General features: G+C 45.1%; 1 protein-coding gene across 1 annotated transcript in view; it reads right to left on the bottom strand.

The window, feature by feature from the left end:
* stpg2 (sperm-tail PG-rich repeat containing 2) overlaps positions 1-20,000 on the bottom strand; it is a 71,365-nt gene that overhangs the window by 7,007 nt on the left and 44,358 nt on the right. Inside the window, exons 11-12 of the mRNA XM_036979375.1 lie at positions 8,626-8,794; positions 4,722-4,837 (exon numbers count right to left, since the gene is read on the bottom strand). Coding sequence (XP_036835270.1) covers positions 4,722-4,837; positions 8,626-8,794 — 285 coding nt within the window. The remainder of the gene's footprint in view (positions 1-4,721; positions 4,838-8,625; positions 8,795-20,000) is intronic.

Here is a 20,000-nt window from a genome sequence, read left to right on the forward strand (position 1 = left end):
TGTCACGATGAGGATGGCTCAATACTGTTCTGTGTTAATGTCACGATGAGGATGGCTCAATACTGTTCTGTGTTAATGTCACGATGAGGATGGCTCAATACTGTTCTGTGTTAATGTCACGATGAGGATGGCTCAATACTGTTCTGTGTTAATGTCACGATGAGGATGGCTCAATACTGTTCTGTGTTAATGTCACGATGAGGATGGCTCAATACTGTTCTGTGTTAATGTCACGATGAGGATGGCTCAATACTGTTCTGTGTTAATGTCACGATGAGGATGGCTCAATACTGTTCTGTGTTAATGTCACGATGAGGATGGCTCAATACTGTTCTGGGTTAATGTCACGATGAGGATGGCTCAATACTGTTCTGTGTTAATGTCACGATGAGGATGGCTCAATACTGTTTTGTGTTAATGTCACAATGAGGATGGTTCAATACTGTTCTGTGTTAATGTCACGATGAGGATGGCTCAATACTGTTCTGTGTTAATGTCACGATGAGGATGGCTCAATACTGGTCTGTGTTAATGTCACGATGAGGATGGCTCAATACTGTTCTGTGTTAATGTCACGATGAGGATGGCTCAATACTGTTCTGTGTTAATGTCACGATGAGGATGGCTCAATACTGTTCTGTGTTAATGTCACGATGAGTGTTTGAAAGATACCCTTTGATTTGATCTTTTCAAATACTCTCAGTGTTTGTTTAAGTCTGCCTGGAGAGCCACTGACATGCAGATGACTCAACACTATACACGTCAGCTACTGTAGCGACTGAAATGACTGCGACACTTAACACAGATCTGCAGGTAGTTTCAGAATGGGTGGCAAGAAGTAAGTTAGTCCGAAATATTTCAAAAACTAAAAGCATTGTATTTGGGACAAATCATTCACTAAACCCTAAACCTCAACTAAATCTTGTAATAAATAATGTGGAAATTGAGCAAGTTGAGGTGACTAAACTGCTTGGAGTAACCCTGGATTGTAAACTGTCGTGGTTGAAACATATTGATATAACAGTATAATAAAGCACTGCTCTACCTTTTTAACAACACTATCAACAAGGCAGGTCCTACAGGCCCTAGTTTCTACCTTCTTAACAACACTATCAACAAGGCAGGTCCTACAGGCCCTAGTTTCTACCTTCTTACAACACTATCAACAAGGCAGGTCCTACAGGCTCTAGTTTCTACCTTCTTAACAACACTATCAACAAGGCAGGTCCTACAGGCCCTAGTTTCTACCTTCTTAACAACACTATCAACAAGGCAGGTCCTACAGGCCCTAGTTTCTACCTTCTTAACAACACTATCAACAAGGAAGGTCCTACAGGCCCTAGTTTCTACCTTCTTAACAACACTATCAACAAGGCAGGTCCTACAGGCCCTAGTTTCTACCTTCTTAACAACACTATCAACAAGGCAGGTCCTACAGGCCCTAGTTTCTACCTTCTTAACAACACTATCAACAAGGCAGGTCCTACAGGACCTAGTTTCTACCTTCTTAACAACACTATCAACAAGGCAGGTCCTACAGGCCCTAGTTTCTACCTTCTTAACAACACTATCAACAAGGCAGGTCCTACAGGACCTAGTTTCTACCTTCTTAACAACACTATCAACAAGGCAGGTCCTACAGGCCCTAGTTTCTACCTTCTTAACAACACTATCAACAAGGCAGGTGCTACAAGCCCTAGTTTCTACCTTCTTAACAACACTATCAACAAGGCAGGTCCTACAGGCCCTAGTTTCTACCTTCTTACAACACTATCAACAAGGCAGGTCCTACAGGCCCTAGTTTCTACCTTCTTAAAAACACTATCAACAAGGCAGGTCCTACAGGCCCTAGTTTCTACCTTCTTAACAACACTATCAACAAGGCAGGTCCTACAGGCCCTAGTTTCTACCTTCTTAACAACACTATCAACAAGGCAGGTCCTACAGGCCCTAGTTTCTACCTTCTTAACAACACTATCAACAAGGCAGGTCCTACAGGCCCTAGTTTCTACCTTCCTAACAACACTATCAACAAGGCAGGTCCTACAGGCCCTAGTTTCTACCTTCTTAACAACACTATCAACAAGGCAGGTCCTACAGGGCCTAGTTTTGTCGCACCTGGACTACTATTCAGTAGTGTGGTCAGGTGCCACAAAGAGAGACTTAGGAAAATTGCAATTGGCTCAGAACAGAGCAGCACGGCTGGCCCTTGGATGTACATGGAGAGATAACATTAATAATATGCATGTCAATCTCTCCTGGCTCAAAGTGGAGGACAGATTGACTTCATCACTACTTGTTTTTGGAAGAGGTGTTGACAAGCTGAATGCAATTTGGTGTCTGTATAAACTACTGGCACACAGCTTGGACACCCATGCATACCCCACAAGACATGCCACCAGAGGTCTCTTCACAGTCCCCAAGTCCAGAACAGACTGTGGGAGGCGCACAGTACTACATAGAGCCATGACTACAGGTAACTGATGCAGTAGAATCAGATTTTAAAAAACAGATAAAAATACACCTTATGGAACAGCGGGGACTGTAAAGAGACACACACACATGCACAGATACGCGCATACACACACACACGCTAGCACACGCACTCTGCACACACAGGTACATTGTAATATTGTTGTATGGTGTGTTGTGTATGTGGTGGTGTGTCAGTGTTATATGATATACTGTTTTATCTTTTGTAGCTGCTGCCTTGGCAGGAACTAGTGGGGATCTATAACAAACTCCAGGAAGAGTAGCTGCCGCCTTGGCAGGAACTAATGGGGATCCATAATAAACCCCAGGAAGAGTAGCTGCTGCCTTGGCAGGAACTAATGGGGATCCATAATAAACCCCAGGAAGAGTAGCTGATTCCTTGGCAGGAACTCATGGAGATGCATAATAAACCCCAGGAAGAGTAGCTGCTGCCTTGGCAGGAACTAATGGGGATCCATAATAAACCCCAGGAAGAGTAGCTGCCGCCTTGGCAGGAACTAATGGGGATCCATAATAAACCCCAGGAAGAGTAGCTGCTGCCTTGGCAGGAACTCATGGAGATGCATAATAAACCCCAGGAAGAGTAGCTGCCGCCTTGACAGGAACTCATGGAGATGCATAATAAACCCCAGGAAGAGTAGCTGCCGCCTTGACAGGAATTCATGGAGATGCATAATAAACCCCAGGAAGAGTAGCTGCCGCCTTGGCAGGGACTAATGGGTATCCATAATAAACCCCAGGAAGAGTAGCTGCTGCCTTGGCAGGAACTAATGGGGATCCATAATAAACTCCAGGAAGAGTAGCTGCTGCCTTGGCAGGAACTAATGGGTATCCATAATAAACCCCAGGAAGAGTAGCTGCTGCCTTGGCAGGAACTAATGGGGATCCATAATAAACTCCAGGAAGAGTAGCTGCTGCCTTGGCAGGAACTAATGGGGATCCATAATAAACTCCAGGAAGAGTAGCTGCTGCCTTGGCAGGAACTAATGGGGATCCATACCAAACCCCAGGAAGAGTAGCTGCTGCCTTGGCAGGAACTAATGGGGATCCATAATAAACTCCAGGAAGAGTAGCTGCTGCCTTGGCAGGAACTAATGGGGATCCATACCAAACCCCAGGAAGAGTAGCTGCTGCCTTGGCAGGAACTAATGGGGATCCATAATAAACTCCAGGAAGAGTAGCTGCTGCCTTGGCAGGAACTAATGGGGATCCATAATAAACTCCAGGAAGAGTAGCTGCTGCCTTGGCAGGAACTAATGGGTATCCATAATAAACCCCAGGAAGAGTAGCTGCTGCCTTGGCAGGAACTAATGGGGATCCATAATAAACTCCAGGAAGAGTAGCTGCTGCCTTGGCAGGAACTAATGGGGATCCATAATAAACTCCAGGAAGAGTAGCTGCTGCCTTGGCAGGAACTAATGGGGATCCATACCAAACCCCAGGAAGAGTAGCTGCTGCCTTGGCAGGAACTAATGGGGATCCATAATAAACTCCAGGAAGAGTAGCTGCTGCCTTGGCAGGAACTCATGGAGATGCATAATAAACCCCAGGAAGAGTAGCTGCTGCCTTGGCAGGAACTAATGGGGATCCATAATAAACCCCAGGAAGAGTAGCTGCTGCCTTGGCAGGAACTAATGGGGATCCATAATAAACTCCAGGAAGAGTAGCTGCTGCCTTGGCAGGAACTAATGGGGATCCATAATAAACTCCAGGAAGAGTAGCTGCTGCCTTGGCAGGAACTAATGGGGATCCATAATAAACTCCAGGAAGAGTAGCTGCTGCCTTGGCAGGAACTAATGGGGATCCATAATAAACCCCAGGAAGAGTAGCTGCTGCCTTGGCAGGAACTCATGGAGATGCATAATAAACCCCAGGAAGAGTAGCTGCTGCCTTGGCAGGAACTCATGGAGATGCATAATAAACCCCAGGAAGAGTAGCTGCTGCCTTGGCAGGAACTAATGGAGATCCATAATAAACCCCAGGAAGAGTAGCTGCTGCCTTGGCAGGAACTAATGGGGATCCATAATAAAAAACAAAAACAAAAAATGCAGCCATTTTGGGACTTTTCTATTGGTTTATTAAGACAGGCAAGCTCAAAAAGTCACAAATAAAGTGTTTGAATCGATTTTGAAACCGAGATTCTTATAATGTTGGGGCAATTCATGTACGTTTAAGCATCTCAGGTAGACTGATGTTACATGGTAAAAGCTAGTCTGATAGTGAGTTACCTCATAGGTGCCTGGGCCGGGGTTGGTGTTCTTGGGGCCTTTGAAGCGATCCTCCCTGGACACGATCAGAGACATCTGGGGACTGGACTTGATGTCAGGACTATACTGACCTGGACCTGGTGAACAGAGGAGAGGAAAGTAGAGGAGAGGGAGAGGAGGACAGGAGGAGAGGAGAGGGAGAAGAAAGGGAAAGGAGAGGAGGAGAGGGAGAGGAGAGGGAGAGGAGGAGAGGAGAGGGAGAGGAGAGAAGAGGAGGAGAGGGAGAGGAGAAGAGAGGAGAGGGAGAGGAGGAGAGGAGAATATAATAGAATAGAGGATAATATAATAGATGAGAATAGAATAAAGGAGAATAGAATAGAGAAGAATAGAATAGAATAGAGGAGAATAGAGGAGAATAGAGGAGAATAGAGGAGAAAAGGGGAGAATTAAAGAGGGAAAATAGAGGAGAGAAGAGAAGAGGACATTAGCAACGAACAATAAAATAGAGGCGAGGAGGGAAGGGGATAGGAGAGGAGGGGGAGGGGAGAGAAGGGAAGAGGGAGAGGAGATGAGAGGGGGGAGAGGAAAAGAGAGGAGGGGGAGAGGAGATGTGAGAGAGGGAGGGAAGGGGAGAGGAGGGGGGGGGTGGAGAGGAGAGGAGGGGGAGAGGGAGAGGATAGGTGAGGGAAGGAGAGGGGGAGAGGAGAGGAGGGGATAGGAGAGGGGAGAGGAGAAGAGGGGAGAGGAGGGGGAAGGAGAGGGGGAGAGGAGAGTCAGGCTCTGAGTCTCATCACCATAAACCATTCATATTCCAATAAGATACCACTTGAGAAGAAAAGTGTAGAGTAGGGACTGAGCTAACTCTCAACAACTCACTCACTCGGTCACTGATGTAAACAACAAATGATCCTAGCAATACAGAGTGAATGAAAACATGACGAGGTAATACAACTGTTTAAGTATGCTAGATGACATTTGGACTAAATGATGAAAACAAGGTTGAGGAAGAAAATGTAACCGGTAAGCCTGGGGGTTCCCGCGCTAGGTTTCCCAATCACTTGTCTGACCCCCAGCTAACTCAAAGGTGCTTACCGCCACAGACAAATTTGATTGGTTTCTAGAGTTATTTTGCATTCTAAACATTTCCATTTCACCTGGAGCAGATTCCGTGTCATAGAGCCCATTTCTACCGCAGCCATTGGGTGACTGCAGAAGTATACACCTAATATTGTTGAACATATTCCAATCAAGTTGACATCAAAATGTGATTGGAAAAAGGCATGGATGAGGGGTGAAATAATACCCCATATTCTGAAATGCAAATTAAATAATGGCTGAAATGAACTCGCTATGTGTTTGAGAACACACTTTGCACACAGCCAGATCTATTTATATGCAAATCAATCTCTTGTTAAGGGGTTGAGTCTTGGGTAAAATAGGTTGCATAAATTATCCATTTAAGTCATGAATCTTTTTTTGAAAGAACATTTGCATTGAAAGTATAATTGAAGTAACAATTGGGCTAACCACAAAGAGAAACGGACACTGTATTTGAATGGAAGGACATTGGTCTCCTGAACAAACCCAGTCTATTGTCTCCTCAACAAACCCAGTCTACAGTCTCCTCAACAAGCCCAGTCTATTGTCTCCTCAACAAGCCCAGTCTACAGTCTCCTCAACAAGCCCAGTCTATTGTCTCCTCAACAAGCCCAGTCTATTGTCTCCTCAACAAACCCAGTCTATTGTCTCCTCAACAAACCCAGTCTATTGTCTCCTCAACAAACCCAGTCTATTGTCTCCTCAACAAGCCCAGTCTATTGTCTCCTCAACAAACCCAGTCTACTGTCTCCTCAACAAGCCCAGTCTACAGTCTCCTCAAAAAGCCCAGTCTATTGTCTCCTCAAAAAGCCCAGTCTATTGTCTCCTCAACAAGCCCAGTCTATTGTCTCCTCAACAAGCCCAGTCTATTGTCTCCTCAACAAGCCCAGTCTACAGTCTCCTCAACAAGCCCAGTCTATTGTCTCCTCAACAAGCCCAGTCTACAGTCTCCTCAACAAGCCCAGTCTATTGTCTCCTCAACAAGCCCAGTCTATTGTCTCCTCAACAAACCCAGTCTATTGTCTCCTCAACAAACCCAGTCTATTGTCTCCTCAACAAGCCCAGTCTATTGTCTCCTCAACAAACCCAGTCTACTGTCTCCTCAACAAGCCCAGTCTACAGTCTCCTCAAAAAGCCCAGTCTATTGTCTCCTCAAAAAGCCCAGTCTATTGTCTCCTCAACAAGCCCAGTCTACAGTCTCCTCAACAAACCCAGTCTATTGTCTCCTCAACAAGCCCAGTCTATTGTCTCCTCAACAAGCCCAGTCTACAGTCTCCTCAACAAGCCCAGTCTACAGTCTCCTCAAAAAGCCCAGTCTATTGTCTCCTCAACAAGCCCAGTCTATTGTCTCCTCAACAAGCCCAGTCTATTGTCTCCTCAACAAACCCAGTCTATTGTCTCCTCAACAAGCCCAGTCTATTGTCTCCTCAACAAGCCCAGTCTATTGTCTCCTCAACAAGCCCAGTCTATTGTCTCCTCAACAAGCCCAGTCTATTGTCTCCTCAACAAACCCAGTCTATTGTCTCCTCAACAAGCCCAGTCTATTGTCTCCTCAACAAGCCCAGTCTATTGTCTCCTCAACAAGCCCAGTCTATTGTCTCCTCAACAAACCCAGTCTATTGTCTCCTCAACAAGCCCAGTCTATTGTCTCCTCAACAAGCCCAGTCTACTGTCTCCTCAACAAGCCCAGTCTACAGTCTCCTCAAAAAGCCCAGTCTATTGTCTCCTCAAAAAGCCCAGTCTATTGTCTCCTCAACAAGCCCAGTCTACAGTCTCCTCAACAAGCCCAGTCTATTGTCTCCTCAACAAGCCCAGTCTACTGTCTCCTCAACAAGCCCAGTCTACAGTCTCCTCAAAAAGCCCAGTCTATTGTCTCCTCAACAAGCCCAGTCTATTGTCTCCTCAACAAGCCCAGTCTATTGTCTCCTCAACAAGCCCAGTCTACAGTCTCCTCAAAAAGCCCAGTCTATTGTCTCCTCAAAAAGCCCAGTCTACAGTCTCCTCAACAAGCCCAGTCTATTGTCTCCTCAACAAGCCCAGTCTATTGTCTCCTCAACAAGCCCAGTCTATTGTCTCCTCAACAAGCCCAGTCTACAGGCTCCTCAACAAGCCCAGTCTATTGTCTCCTCAACAAGCCCAGTCTACAGTCTCCTCAACAAGCCAGTCTATTGATTCCTCAACAAGCCCAGTCTATTGTCTCCTCAACAAGCCCAGTCTATTGTCTCCTCAACAAGCCCAGTCTATTGTCTCCTCAACAAGCCCAGTCTACAGTCTCCTCAACTAGCCCAGTCTATTGTCTCCTCAACAAGCCCAGTCTACAGTCTCCTCAACAAGCCCAGTCTATTGTCTCCTCAACAAGCCCAGTCTACAGTCACTTTCTAGCTATTAGTTCAGTTGATTTGACTCAACATCACTTTAATGAAATGAATAAAGAGTAAAATAAATCAGATCCGCTAGAAAGCAGCATGTTGAGCAGTGCTTAAACCTTGACGGTCAGTACGGTAGCCCGCTACAGTGTGAAGATACAGATCTAGGATCAGCTTTCCCTGCCACAATCTTAACTTTTTACCATTTGTGGGGATAAAGCAAAACTGACCCAATTTCAGTGTCTAGGGGGCAACTTCACACTACACCACAGTGTAGCCTACAGCAGTGGTTCCCAACCCTGTTCACTCAGGCCCCCGTTCCAGCATTGGGGAACATCCTGATGCACCACCCAATTTCAAAATTACACCTTGTGCATTCTACTATTACAACTTTCAGGAGTAAGTTGAGAGCCGGAGTTCCTAGGGGGCCCCACAGTTTGGGAACCACTGGTCTAGAGTACCTGGGAAGTCCGGATCGTAGCTCAAGAAGGAGGAGTGTCTGGGTGCTGCGCTCAGGAATGAGCTCTGGCGTCTCCTGCCCCCCTCGCTCCTGGGTTCTGAGAAGGAGGCGCGGCCATACGTCTTCTCAAAAGACTCCCGCACGTTGTAGGAGCTGGGAGGAGGGGTGTCCTGGAGAGAAGAAGAAGAAGACTTTATTGTCCATTAACTGGTAGAAAACAACCCTTTTTTTATGCTCACAACCCCAGAACCCGAGAGGGGTTGGAAGCAATGGGTCTGGCGCAGAGCAGCACCCCTGGAGAAATTGAAGGGGGTTACGTGCCTTGCTCAAGGTCACAACACAGAGAGATGACGATATGGTTACAACACAGAGAGATGACGATATGGTTACAACACAGAGAGATGACGATATGGTTACAACACAGAGAGATGACGATATGGTTACAACACAGAAAGATGACGATATAGTTACAACACAGAGAGATGACGATATGACCACAACACAGAGAGATGACGATATGACCACAACACAGAGTAATGACGATATGAAGGTGTGCCAATCCAGACGAACAGAGAGGAGAAATGGAGAGGAGGAACAGAGAGGAGGAACAGAGAGGAATGGAGAGGAGGAACAGGGAGGAGGAATGGAGAGGAGGAACGGAGAGGAGGAACAGAGAGGAGGAACAGAGAGGAATGGAGAGGAGGAACAGAGAGGAGGAACAGGGAGGAATGGAGAGGAGGAACAGAGAGGAGGAACAGAGAGGAGGAACAGGGAGGAACAGAGAGGAGGAACAGATGAGAGAACAGGGAGTGAAGTATACTGATATAGAAATATGATTTGGGTTTTCTCACCAGAATAAATTTGCTCAACATTTTGACTGATCCAGACAATAAGCATTTTTATTTTAATTATCAAATCCTTCGGTATGACCTTGGCTGCAATAACACTGGTCTGAGAAGTCAACAGACACCATAGCCTTCTCTGACATCCTAACTGATTGGCTCACCACAAATAATTGTGACGGGAACATCTGACAGGCACTCCTATCAATAACATGTTTCTTGTCTAACGACATCGTCCATTCACAGTACAGTGGGATCTAATGAGCGATCCTGTTCCCTCCATGGGGCTGTTGGCTGGCCCTCAGTAGCCTCTCTACAGGGGGGGCCTCATTACATACAATAAATGACCCTTCAGCCTGACATAATAACAATTAATAATAATAATAACAACTGACCATACCAGCCTGTCAACATCACAACACTGACTAAATCACTCATTGGCTGTAATGACCAGACACCAGACAAGGAAGACACATATCTCAAATATGACCTGAGAAAACTACAATTATAAATTACTATGAATAATGTCATTACGAGTCATATGGATTATCTGTCTAAACCAGGAAGGAGATGTGTATTTTTCCAACCTAGCGCTACTTGGTTTCAAACGATATCTCCTTCCTCTTCCCATTCACTCCACCCTGAATTCCAGCTCCTTCCCACTGGACGCAGATACAGACTACCTAAGGTTGAAAAAAAATATATATATTTTATTCCGAATGCAATTTTGCAACTTAACAAAATGTTGGACTAATTGCTCTTGGCACTTGCACTATGAAATGGCACTGACCCTGCCTAATTGCTTGTAAATATCCTTTGTTATTTATTGTACATTTCTAGATGTTGTATGTTTTATGACTGCTGCAAGATTACCTCGTTGATGACATTAAAGTTTTCTGAATCTGAATGATCCCCTACTGCTCAGACTCCTCCTACCACTGCTACAAATAGTTTTAGTGACGATGAGAGAGTGCTATGGCTAGCTCAGCTACACTACCTAGATGAATACTGCAGGGCTATATAGCTAGCTCAGCTACGCTAGCTAGATGAATACTGCCGGGCTATATAGCTAGCTCAGCTACACTACCTAGATGAATACTGCAGGGCTATATAGCTATGCACAAGCACAGTGAAATGCCTTTCTTGCAGAGCAAAGTTGGGTCAGAGCTCGCAAGACGACAGCCATACAGTACAGATAGCTTGCCTGATCTGTAAGATACCATTCCATTCATTCTGTTCCAGCAATTACAATGAGCCCATCCTCCCCAATTAAGGTAGCACCAGCCGCCTGTGACGCACACACCACGAGGTGTTGGAAGCAATGGGTCAGGCGAAGTGCAGCGCCCCTGAAACAATTGCAGGGGGTTACGTACCTTGCTCAACGGCACAACACAGAGACACAGAGAGATGACGATATGGTCACAACACAGAGAGATGACGATATGGTCACAACTCAGAGACACAGAGAGATGACGATATGGTCACAACACAGAGAGATGACGATATGGTCACAACACAGAGAGATGACGATATGGTCACAACACAGAGAGATGACGATATGGTCACAACTCAGAGACAGAGAGAGATGACGATATGGTCACAACACAGAGAGATGACGATATGGTCACAACACAGAGAGATGACGATATGGCCACAACACAGAGAGATGACGATATGGTCACAACACAGAGAGATGACGAAATGGTCACAACTCAGAGACACAGAGAGATGACGATATGGTCACAACACAGAGAGATGACGATATGGTCACAACACAGAGAGATGACGATATGGTCACAACACAGAGAGATGACGATATGGCCACAACACAGAGAGATGACGATATGGTCACAACACAGAGAGATGACGATATGGTCACAACTCAGAGACAAAGAGAGATGACGATATGGTCACAACACAGAAAGATGACGATATGGTCACAACACAGAGAGATGACGATATGGTCACAACACAGAGAGATGACGATATGGTCACAACACAGAGAGATGACGATATGGCCACATCACAGAGAGATGACGATATGGTCACAACACAGAGAGATGACGATATGACCACAACACAGAGAGATGACGATATGGTCACAACACAGAGAGATGACGATATGGTCACAACACAGAGAGATGACGATATGGTCACAACACAGAGAGATGACGATATGGTCACAACACAGAGAGATGACGAAATGGTCACAACTCAGAGACACAGAGAGATGACGATATGGTCACAACACAGAGAGATGACGATATGGTCACAACACAGAGAGATGACGATATGGTCACAACACAGAGAGATGACGATATGGCCACAACACAGAGAGATGACGATATGGTCACAACACAGAGAGATGACGATATGGTCACAACTCAGAGACAAAGAGAGATGACGATATGGTCACAACACAGAAAGATGACGATATGGTCACAACACAGAGAGATGACGATATGGTCACAACACAGAGAGATGACGATATGGTCACAACACAGAGAGATGACGATATGGCCACAACACAGAGAGATGACGATATGGTCACAACACAGAGAGATGACGATATGACCACAACACAGAGAGATGACGATATGGTCACAACACAGAGAGATGACGATATGGTCACAACACAGAGAGATGACGATATGGTCACAACACAGAGAGATGACGATATGGTCACAACACAGAGAGATGACGATATGGTCACAACACAGAGAGATGACGATATGATTACAACACAGAGAGATGACGATATGGTTACAACACAGAGAGATGACGATATGGTCACAACACAGAGAGATGACGATATGACCACAACACAGAGAGATGACGATATGGTCACAACACAGAGAGATGACGATATGGTCACAACACAGAGAGATGACGATATGGTCACAACACAGAGAGATGACGATATGGTCACAACACAGAGAGATGACGATATGGTCACAACACAGAGAGATGACGATATGATTACAACACAGAGAGATGACGATATGATTACAACACAGAGAGATGACGATATGAAGGTGAGAGGAAAGCTGTGGCTAGTAGCAAATGAAAATGGCACTGAAATGAATTGAATGATCGAGATGGAAATTATAGGTTGGCTGTACCTGTGAGGCTATACCTGTGAAGGCTGGCTGAAATTATAGGTAGGCTGTACCTGTGAGGCTATACCTGTGAAGGCCGGCTGAAATGATAGGTTGGCTGTACCTGTGAGGCTATACCTGTGAAGGCTGGCTGAAATGACAGGTTGGCTGTACCTGTGAGGCTATACCTGTGAAGGTCGGCTGAAATTATAGGTTGGCTGTACCTGTGAGGCTATACCTGTGAAGGCTGGCTGAAATGACAGGTTGGCTGTACCTGTGAGGCTATACCTGTGAAGGCTGGCTGAAATGATAGGTTGGCTGTACCTGTGAGGCTATACCTGTGAAGGCTGGCTGAAATGATAGGTTGGCTGTACCTGTGAGGCTATACCTGTGAAGACCGGCTGAAATGACAGGTCGGCTGTACCTGTGAGGCTATACCTGTGAAGGCCGGCTGATATCTTTTTCTAACAATATTACACATTTCATTTGTCTTCTCCTGTCTGTCACGGAGCCCCAATATGGCTGTAATTACACCTGATGGGAATTTAACTACCGTTCTCACCACCTCTCACCTATTGACAGTAGTCACAATACACTTAATTACAGAGCAGTGCGCCAGCCACGTCTGTCCAATTTCTCTCTCTCGTTTATCGCCATCTATATGCATTTATACGTTTCTTTTAACGAGTGCTCTGACATGAAACATAATGACACGGAATACTGATGTGATTTCCCCCCGATTAGCGTCTAGACGTGTTGTCACCAACTAGATGTTTTGCGATTCTTTTCGACACTGAAGAATATAGAGAATTCAAACTAGGACAAGTCAATTGGTTGATTGGGCAAGTGTTTAGAATGAGAGCTGTTATGGATTCTCTATTGCTCCGGTTGAGTTCAGAGGTCAGAATTCAAAGAATGTTTTTTTTTTTTTACTGGTCAGAAAGGTAAAGAGAGTGTAATGCCAGAGTCTGGCTTAGCGGGAGTGCGGCTGACTTCACATGTCCCCAGACGGGGGGGGGGTCCCTGAGTCCACCTTTCCTAGCTGCCGTCTCCCCGTCTAGTCCTATCGATGACAATAATTAATCAATCTCAATAAAATAAAACATCTGAAATAGAAAGAAAGAAACAGGTCAGAGTTGAAGTGAACCAATGATTCCACCTTCGTGGGACATGTACTAATCACCTACTATGATTCCTTCCTCAGAACAAGCTCTACGTGAAGACGGGGGGGTTGAATCCCAAATGGCATCCTATTCCCTACATAGGGAACTACTTAATATGTATGACCATACAGGCTCTGGTCAAAAGTAGTGCACTATATAGTGTGCCATTTGGGATGAAGCCAGACCTTTTTTAGCTCTGCCTGACAGCCTCACACTAAAGACCATGCGTGTGACATGAACAGTGTACCAGCCATTCCTCTTTTTCTCAGCTCACAGTAGAAGACTATTCCTCATCTCATTAAACCCTCCCCATTAAACAATGACAAAGTTATTTTCAGATGAGGCGGCCATTTAATTTTTCCACCCCATAAATACTGGGCTATATTTATAGTGTATGTTTCATTGAAGCTTCTGCACACTCAGCCGCAGTGGTTAAATAATCGTTTTCTGCTTTATTTAGTTCAAGGGGAGGAATTTGGTGTTCTAATGGGCTCTTAGATGGATCATAAAACCACAGGAATGATAGGGAATCACCATATGCTTGTAGTAGGGTTTTATAGATACTATACTATGATGGCGACCGATCTGCTGCCGTCTTCCTCCTTCTTCTCTCTCTCCCATAAATGTGTCTGACATAAATCAAACCGGGACTTTCTCACAAAACCAGATTAAGTATTTTATATTCTATGTTTACATATCCGCGATGTGTTGTGAAAACAGGGGAGTGCATAAATTCTCTTATCGTAGCAACAATTACGAATACAAAACTACGAACAAATGTGAAAATGTACACACTCGCTACCCTAAGTTGCTCTGGATAAGAGCGTCTGCTAAATTACTAAAAATGTAAATGTAAAAATGAAGCAGAGAAGGACATTCTAGTCAAAGGGTGAAGAGATTTAACACATCAATTCGTTCAGTCTTTTGATGGCTTGTTCCTCTCTCCTTCTCCCATTCCCTCTCTTCCCCCCCTCCCTCCCTGAACTTCACCTCCCTCTCTCAGTCGTTCCTTTGTCATCACTTTGTATTCCCTCTCTTCCCCCTCCCTTCACCACACCTCCCCCTCTCGGTCTTCTCTCCCTCCCTCTCTTTCTTTCTCTAGCTCATCTGGCGGTGAGCGGAGTGACCTGGCTTTGGCAGTGGAGAATCCTAGGCAACCACCAGGCAGCTATACTGTTGGCCCCACAGCTGGGTCCACTCAGCTACCAGACTAACAGACTGTCTGCAGCCTCTTGGCTGTATAAACAGGCAGCAGCCCTAAACCGCACCGGGCCTCGTCCCGTCACTGTTACCAACACGCTCCCAGCATCCCCCTCACCTGTTCCTCCACACACAGCTGTCTACACACACAGCTGTCTCCCACATGTTCCTCCACATTCCATGAGGAAGAGAAGGGGAAGGAAAGAGGGGGGGGGAGGGTATATAGCACAGAAAAATAAGATTCAGGAGAAAGATCTCCCTGGTATTCCGCCGTAGGACAGAACTGTGCATTGCCTACTGATAGGGATGATGTGAAAGCAGCAACATGGAGGTATGGTGTAATCCAGACGCCGTATTATAATCTTGAAGAGCGTGAAAAACATCAGTCGGACAGCAGGTCAAAGAATAACTTTTTGCTGTAGTTCTTGCAAGGCCCCAAGCCTCTGTTTTTAAACATGATGTCAGAACAGAGACACTGTGATAGATATATGTCTCAAAGTCAGGGATTTGTTGGGTCTTTGCTGTGAGGGATTTGTTGGGTCTTTGCTGTGAGGGATTTGTTGGTTCTTTGCTGTGAGGGATTTGTTGGGTCTTTGCTGTGAGGGTTTTGTTGGGTCTTTGCTGTGAGGGTTTTGTTGGGTCTTTGCTGTGAGTGTTTTGTTGGGTCTTTGCTGTGAGGGTTTTGTTGGTTCTTTGCTGTGAGGGTTTTGTTGGGTCTTTGCTGTGAGGGTTTTGTTGGGTCTTTGCTGTGAGGGTTTTGTTGGGTCTTTGCTGTGAGGGTTTTGTTGGTTCTTTGCTGTGAGGGATTTGTTGGCTCTTTGCTGTGAGGGATTTGTTGGGTCTTTGCTGTGAGGGATTTGTTGGGTCTTTGCTGTGAGGGATTTGTTGGGTCTTTGCTGTGAGGGTTTTGTTGGTTCTTTGCTGTGAGGGATTTGTTGGGTCTTTGCTGTGAGGGTTTTGTTGGTTCTTTGCTGTAAGGGATTTGTTGGTTCTTTGCTGTGAGGGATTTGTTGGGTCTTTGCTGTGAGGGATTTGTTGGGTCTTTGCTGTGAGGGATTTGTTGGGTCTTTGCTGTGAGGGATTTGTTGGGTCTCTGCTGTGAGGGATTTGTTGGGTCTTTGCTGTGAGGGATTTGTTGGTTCTTTGCTGTGAGGGATTTGTTGGTTCTTTGCTGTGAGGGATTTGTTGGGTCTTTGCTGTGAGGGATTTGTTGGGTCTTTGCTGTGAGGGATTTGTTGGTTCTTTGCTGTGAGGGATTTGTTGGTTCTTTGCTGTGAGGGATTTGTTGGGTCTTTGCTGTGAGGGATTTGTTGGGTCTTTGCTGTGAGGGATTTGTTGGGTCTTTGCTGTGAGGGATTTGTTGGGTCTTTGCTGTGAGGGATTTGTTGGGTCTTTGCTGTGAGGGATTTGTTGGTTCTTTGCTGTGAGGGATTTGTTGGGTCTTTGCTGTGAAGGATTTGTTGGGTCTTTGCTGTGAGGGATTTGTTGGGTCTTTGCTGTGAGGGATTTGTTGGGTCTTTGCTGTGTGGGATTTGTTGGTTCTTTGCTGTGAGGGATTTGTTGGGTCTTTGCTGTGAGGGATTTGTTGGGTCTTTGCTGTGAGGGATTTGTTGGGTCTTTGCTGTGAGGGATTTGTTGGGTCTTTGCTGTGAGGGATTTGTTGGGTCTTTGCTGTGAGGGATTTGTTGGGTCTTTGCTGTGAGGGATTTGTTGGTTCTTTGCTGTGAGGGATTTGTTGGGTCTTTGCTGTGAGGGATTTGTTGGGTCTTTGCTGTGAGGGATTTGTTGGGTCTTTGCTGTGAGGGATTTGTTGGGTCTTTGCTGTGAGGGATTTTTTGGGTCTTTGCTGTGAGGGATTTGTTGGGTCTTTGCTGTGAGGGATTTGTTGGGTCTTTGCTGTGAGGGATTTGTTGGTTCTTTGCTGTGAGGGATTTGTTGGGTCTTTGCTGTGAGGGATTTGTTGGGTCTTTGCTGTGAGCGATTTGTTGGGTCTTTGCTGTGAGCAGAGTTGGAGAGTAACAGATCACAAAAAACGGTAACTGTAATCATTTAATTTACCTGCAAAAATATTGTAATCAGATTACAGATACTTTTGAAAAACTAGATGATTACTTCGAGGATTACTTTTAAATCCAGAAAGGATGTTCGCGAGAAGAAAAAATTGACACTTCAATGTTTTTTCAATGACATTCAAATCAGCATTGAAAAAAGGCGCAAGTTTAAGTTTGTTCCACCTGAGCCAGTCTGAACACAAGTCAGAGACCACTATGATGTCAGAGACCACTATGATGTCAGAGACCACTATGATGTCAGAGACCACTGTGATGTCAGAGACCACTGTGATGTCAGAGACCACTATGATGTCAGAGACCACTATGATGTCAGAGACCACTGTGATGTCAGAGACCACTGTGATGTCAGAGACCACTATGATGTCAGAGACCACTGTGAGGTCAGAGACCACTATGATGTCAGAGACCACTATGATGTCAGAGACCACTATGATGACACACCAAATGTGTTTGATGGATTGCTGGAAAAGAGCAGGAGGCTACAGTCCAAGCTATGTCTTCCAATGGTGCGACTGCTGTTGGCATCCAAATATTATCCAACTTGAATAAATGCTTGGAGGTAAGGATGACAGCAGTGGTTTAGTCTACGGCAATACAGATATCACTTATTATTGATATCTACATAACACATTGATGTGAATCACACTGCTGCTCTCTCATTTAGATATTTGCGCCTTACGGATTGTGGTTGTTGTGGATGGCTGTTCATAAATCTAAATGTGTATTTGAACCCAATAATGGTTGAATTCAAGAAGTTTAAGCTGCCTATCAATCATTGTTTAAAAACCAGTAGACAGCCAGTGAAAAATGTGCTCTTGCAACAGCTGCAGTGTGGATCCCAGCCAATGGAACAACAGCTGCACAGTGTGGATCCCAGCCTATGGAACAACAGCTGCACAGTGTGGATCCCAGCCTATGGAACAACAGCTGCACAGTGCGGATCCCAGCCTATGGAACAACAGCTGCACAGTGCGGATCCCAGCCTATGGAACAACAGCTGCACAGTGTGGATCCCAGCCTATGGAACAACAGCTGCACAGTGCGGATCCCAGCCTATGGAACAACAGCTGCACAGTGCGGATCCCAGCCTATGGAACAACAGCTGCACAGTGTGGATCCCAGCCTATGGAACAACAGCTGCACAGTGCGGATCCCAGCCTATGGAACAACAGCTGCACAGTGCGGATCCCAGCCTATGGAACAACAGCTGCACAGTGCGGATCCCAGCCTATGGAACAACAGCTGCACAGTGCGGATCCCAGCCTATGGAATAAAAGTGGGGCTTTTATTGCTCAATCTAATTCATGCTGATAAAAAAATACATCCATAGACCTAATGGACACAAGCTTAAACTCGCACACTTCTGATAGACTTAAAGGGGAATCTGTAGTTGCCACATCCATAGACCTAATGGACACAAGCTTAAACTTGAACACTTCTGATAGACTTAAAGGGGAATCTGTAGTTGCCACATCCATAGACCTAATGGACACAAGCTTAAACTCGAACACTTCTGATAGACTTAAAGGGGAATCTGTAGTTGCCACATCCATAGACCTAATGGACACAAGCTTAAACTCGCACACTTCTGATAGACTTAAAGGGGAATCTGTAGTTGCCACATCCATAGACCTAATGGACACAAGCTTAAACTCGCACACTTCTGATAGACTTAAAGGGGAATCTGTAGTTGCCACATCCATAGACCTAATGGACACAAGCTTAAACTTGAACACTTCTGATAGACTTAAAGGGGAATCTGTAGTTGCCACATCCATAGACCTAATGGACACAAGCTTAAACTCGCACACTTCTGATAGACTTAAAGGGGAATCTGTAGTTGCCACATCCATAGACCTAATGGACACAAGCTTAAACTCGCACACTTCTGATAGACTTAAAGGGGAATCTGTAGTTGCCACATCCATAGACCTAATGGACACAAGCTTAAACTTGAACACTTCTGATAGACTTAAAGGGGAATCTGTAGTTGCCACATCCATAAACCTAATGGACACAAGCTTAAACTTGAACACTTCTGATAGACTTAAAGGGGAATCTGTAGTTGCCACATCCATAGACCTAATGGACACAAGCTTAAACTCGCACACTTCTGATAGACTTAAAGGGGAATCTGTAGTTGCCACATCCATAGACCTAATGGACACAAGCTTAAACTCGCACACTTCTGATAGACTTAAAGGGGAATCTGTAGTTGCCACATCCATAGACCTAATGGACACAAGCTTAAACTTGAACACTTCTGATAGACTTAAAGGGGAATCTGTAGTTGCCACATCCATAGACCTAATGGACACAAGCTTAAACTTGAACACTTCTGATAGACTTAAAGGGCAATCTGTAGTTGCCACATCCATAGACCTAATGGACACAAGCTTAAACTCGCACACTTCTGATAGACTTAAAGGGGAATCTGTAGTTGCCACATCCATAGACCTAATGGACACAAGCTTAAACTTGAACACTTCTGATAGACTTAAAGGGGAATCTGTAGTTGCCACATCCATAGACCTAATGGACACAAGCTTAAACTCGCACACTTCTGATAGACTTAAAGGGGAATCTGTAGTTGCCACATCCATAGACCTAATGGACACAAGCTTAAACTCGCACACTTCTGATAGACTTAAAGGGGAATCTGTAGTTGCCACATCCATAGACCTAATGGACACAAGCTTAAACTCGCACACTTCTGATAGACTTAAAGGGGCAATCTGTAGTTGCCACATCCATAGACCTAATGGACACAAGCTTAAACTCGCACACTTCTGATAGACTTAAAGGGGAATCTGTAGTTGCCACATCCATAGACCTAATGGACACAAGATTAAACTTGAATACTTCTGATAGACTTAAAGGGGCAATCTGTAGTTGCCACATCCATTTTTGGACTTTTAAATTATATTTTTCCATTGATTCTTGACGAATATAATTTAGAAATCCCTCATGAGCTTAGTTCAACTGTCGTATCAGAACACCA

Source organism: Oncorhynchus mykiss, chromosome 6 (assembly GCF_013265735.2).
Source record: "Oncorhynchus mykiss isolate Arlee chromosome 6, USDA_OmykA_1.1, whole genome shotgun sequence".
Lineage (NCBI taxonomy): Eukaryota > Metazoa > Chordata > Actinopteri > Salmoniformes > Salmonidae > Oncorhynchus > Oncorhynchus mykiss.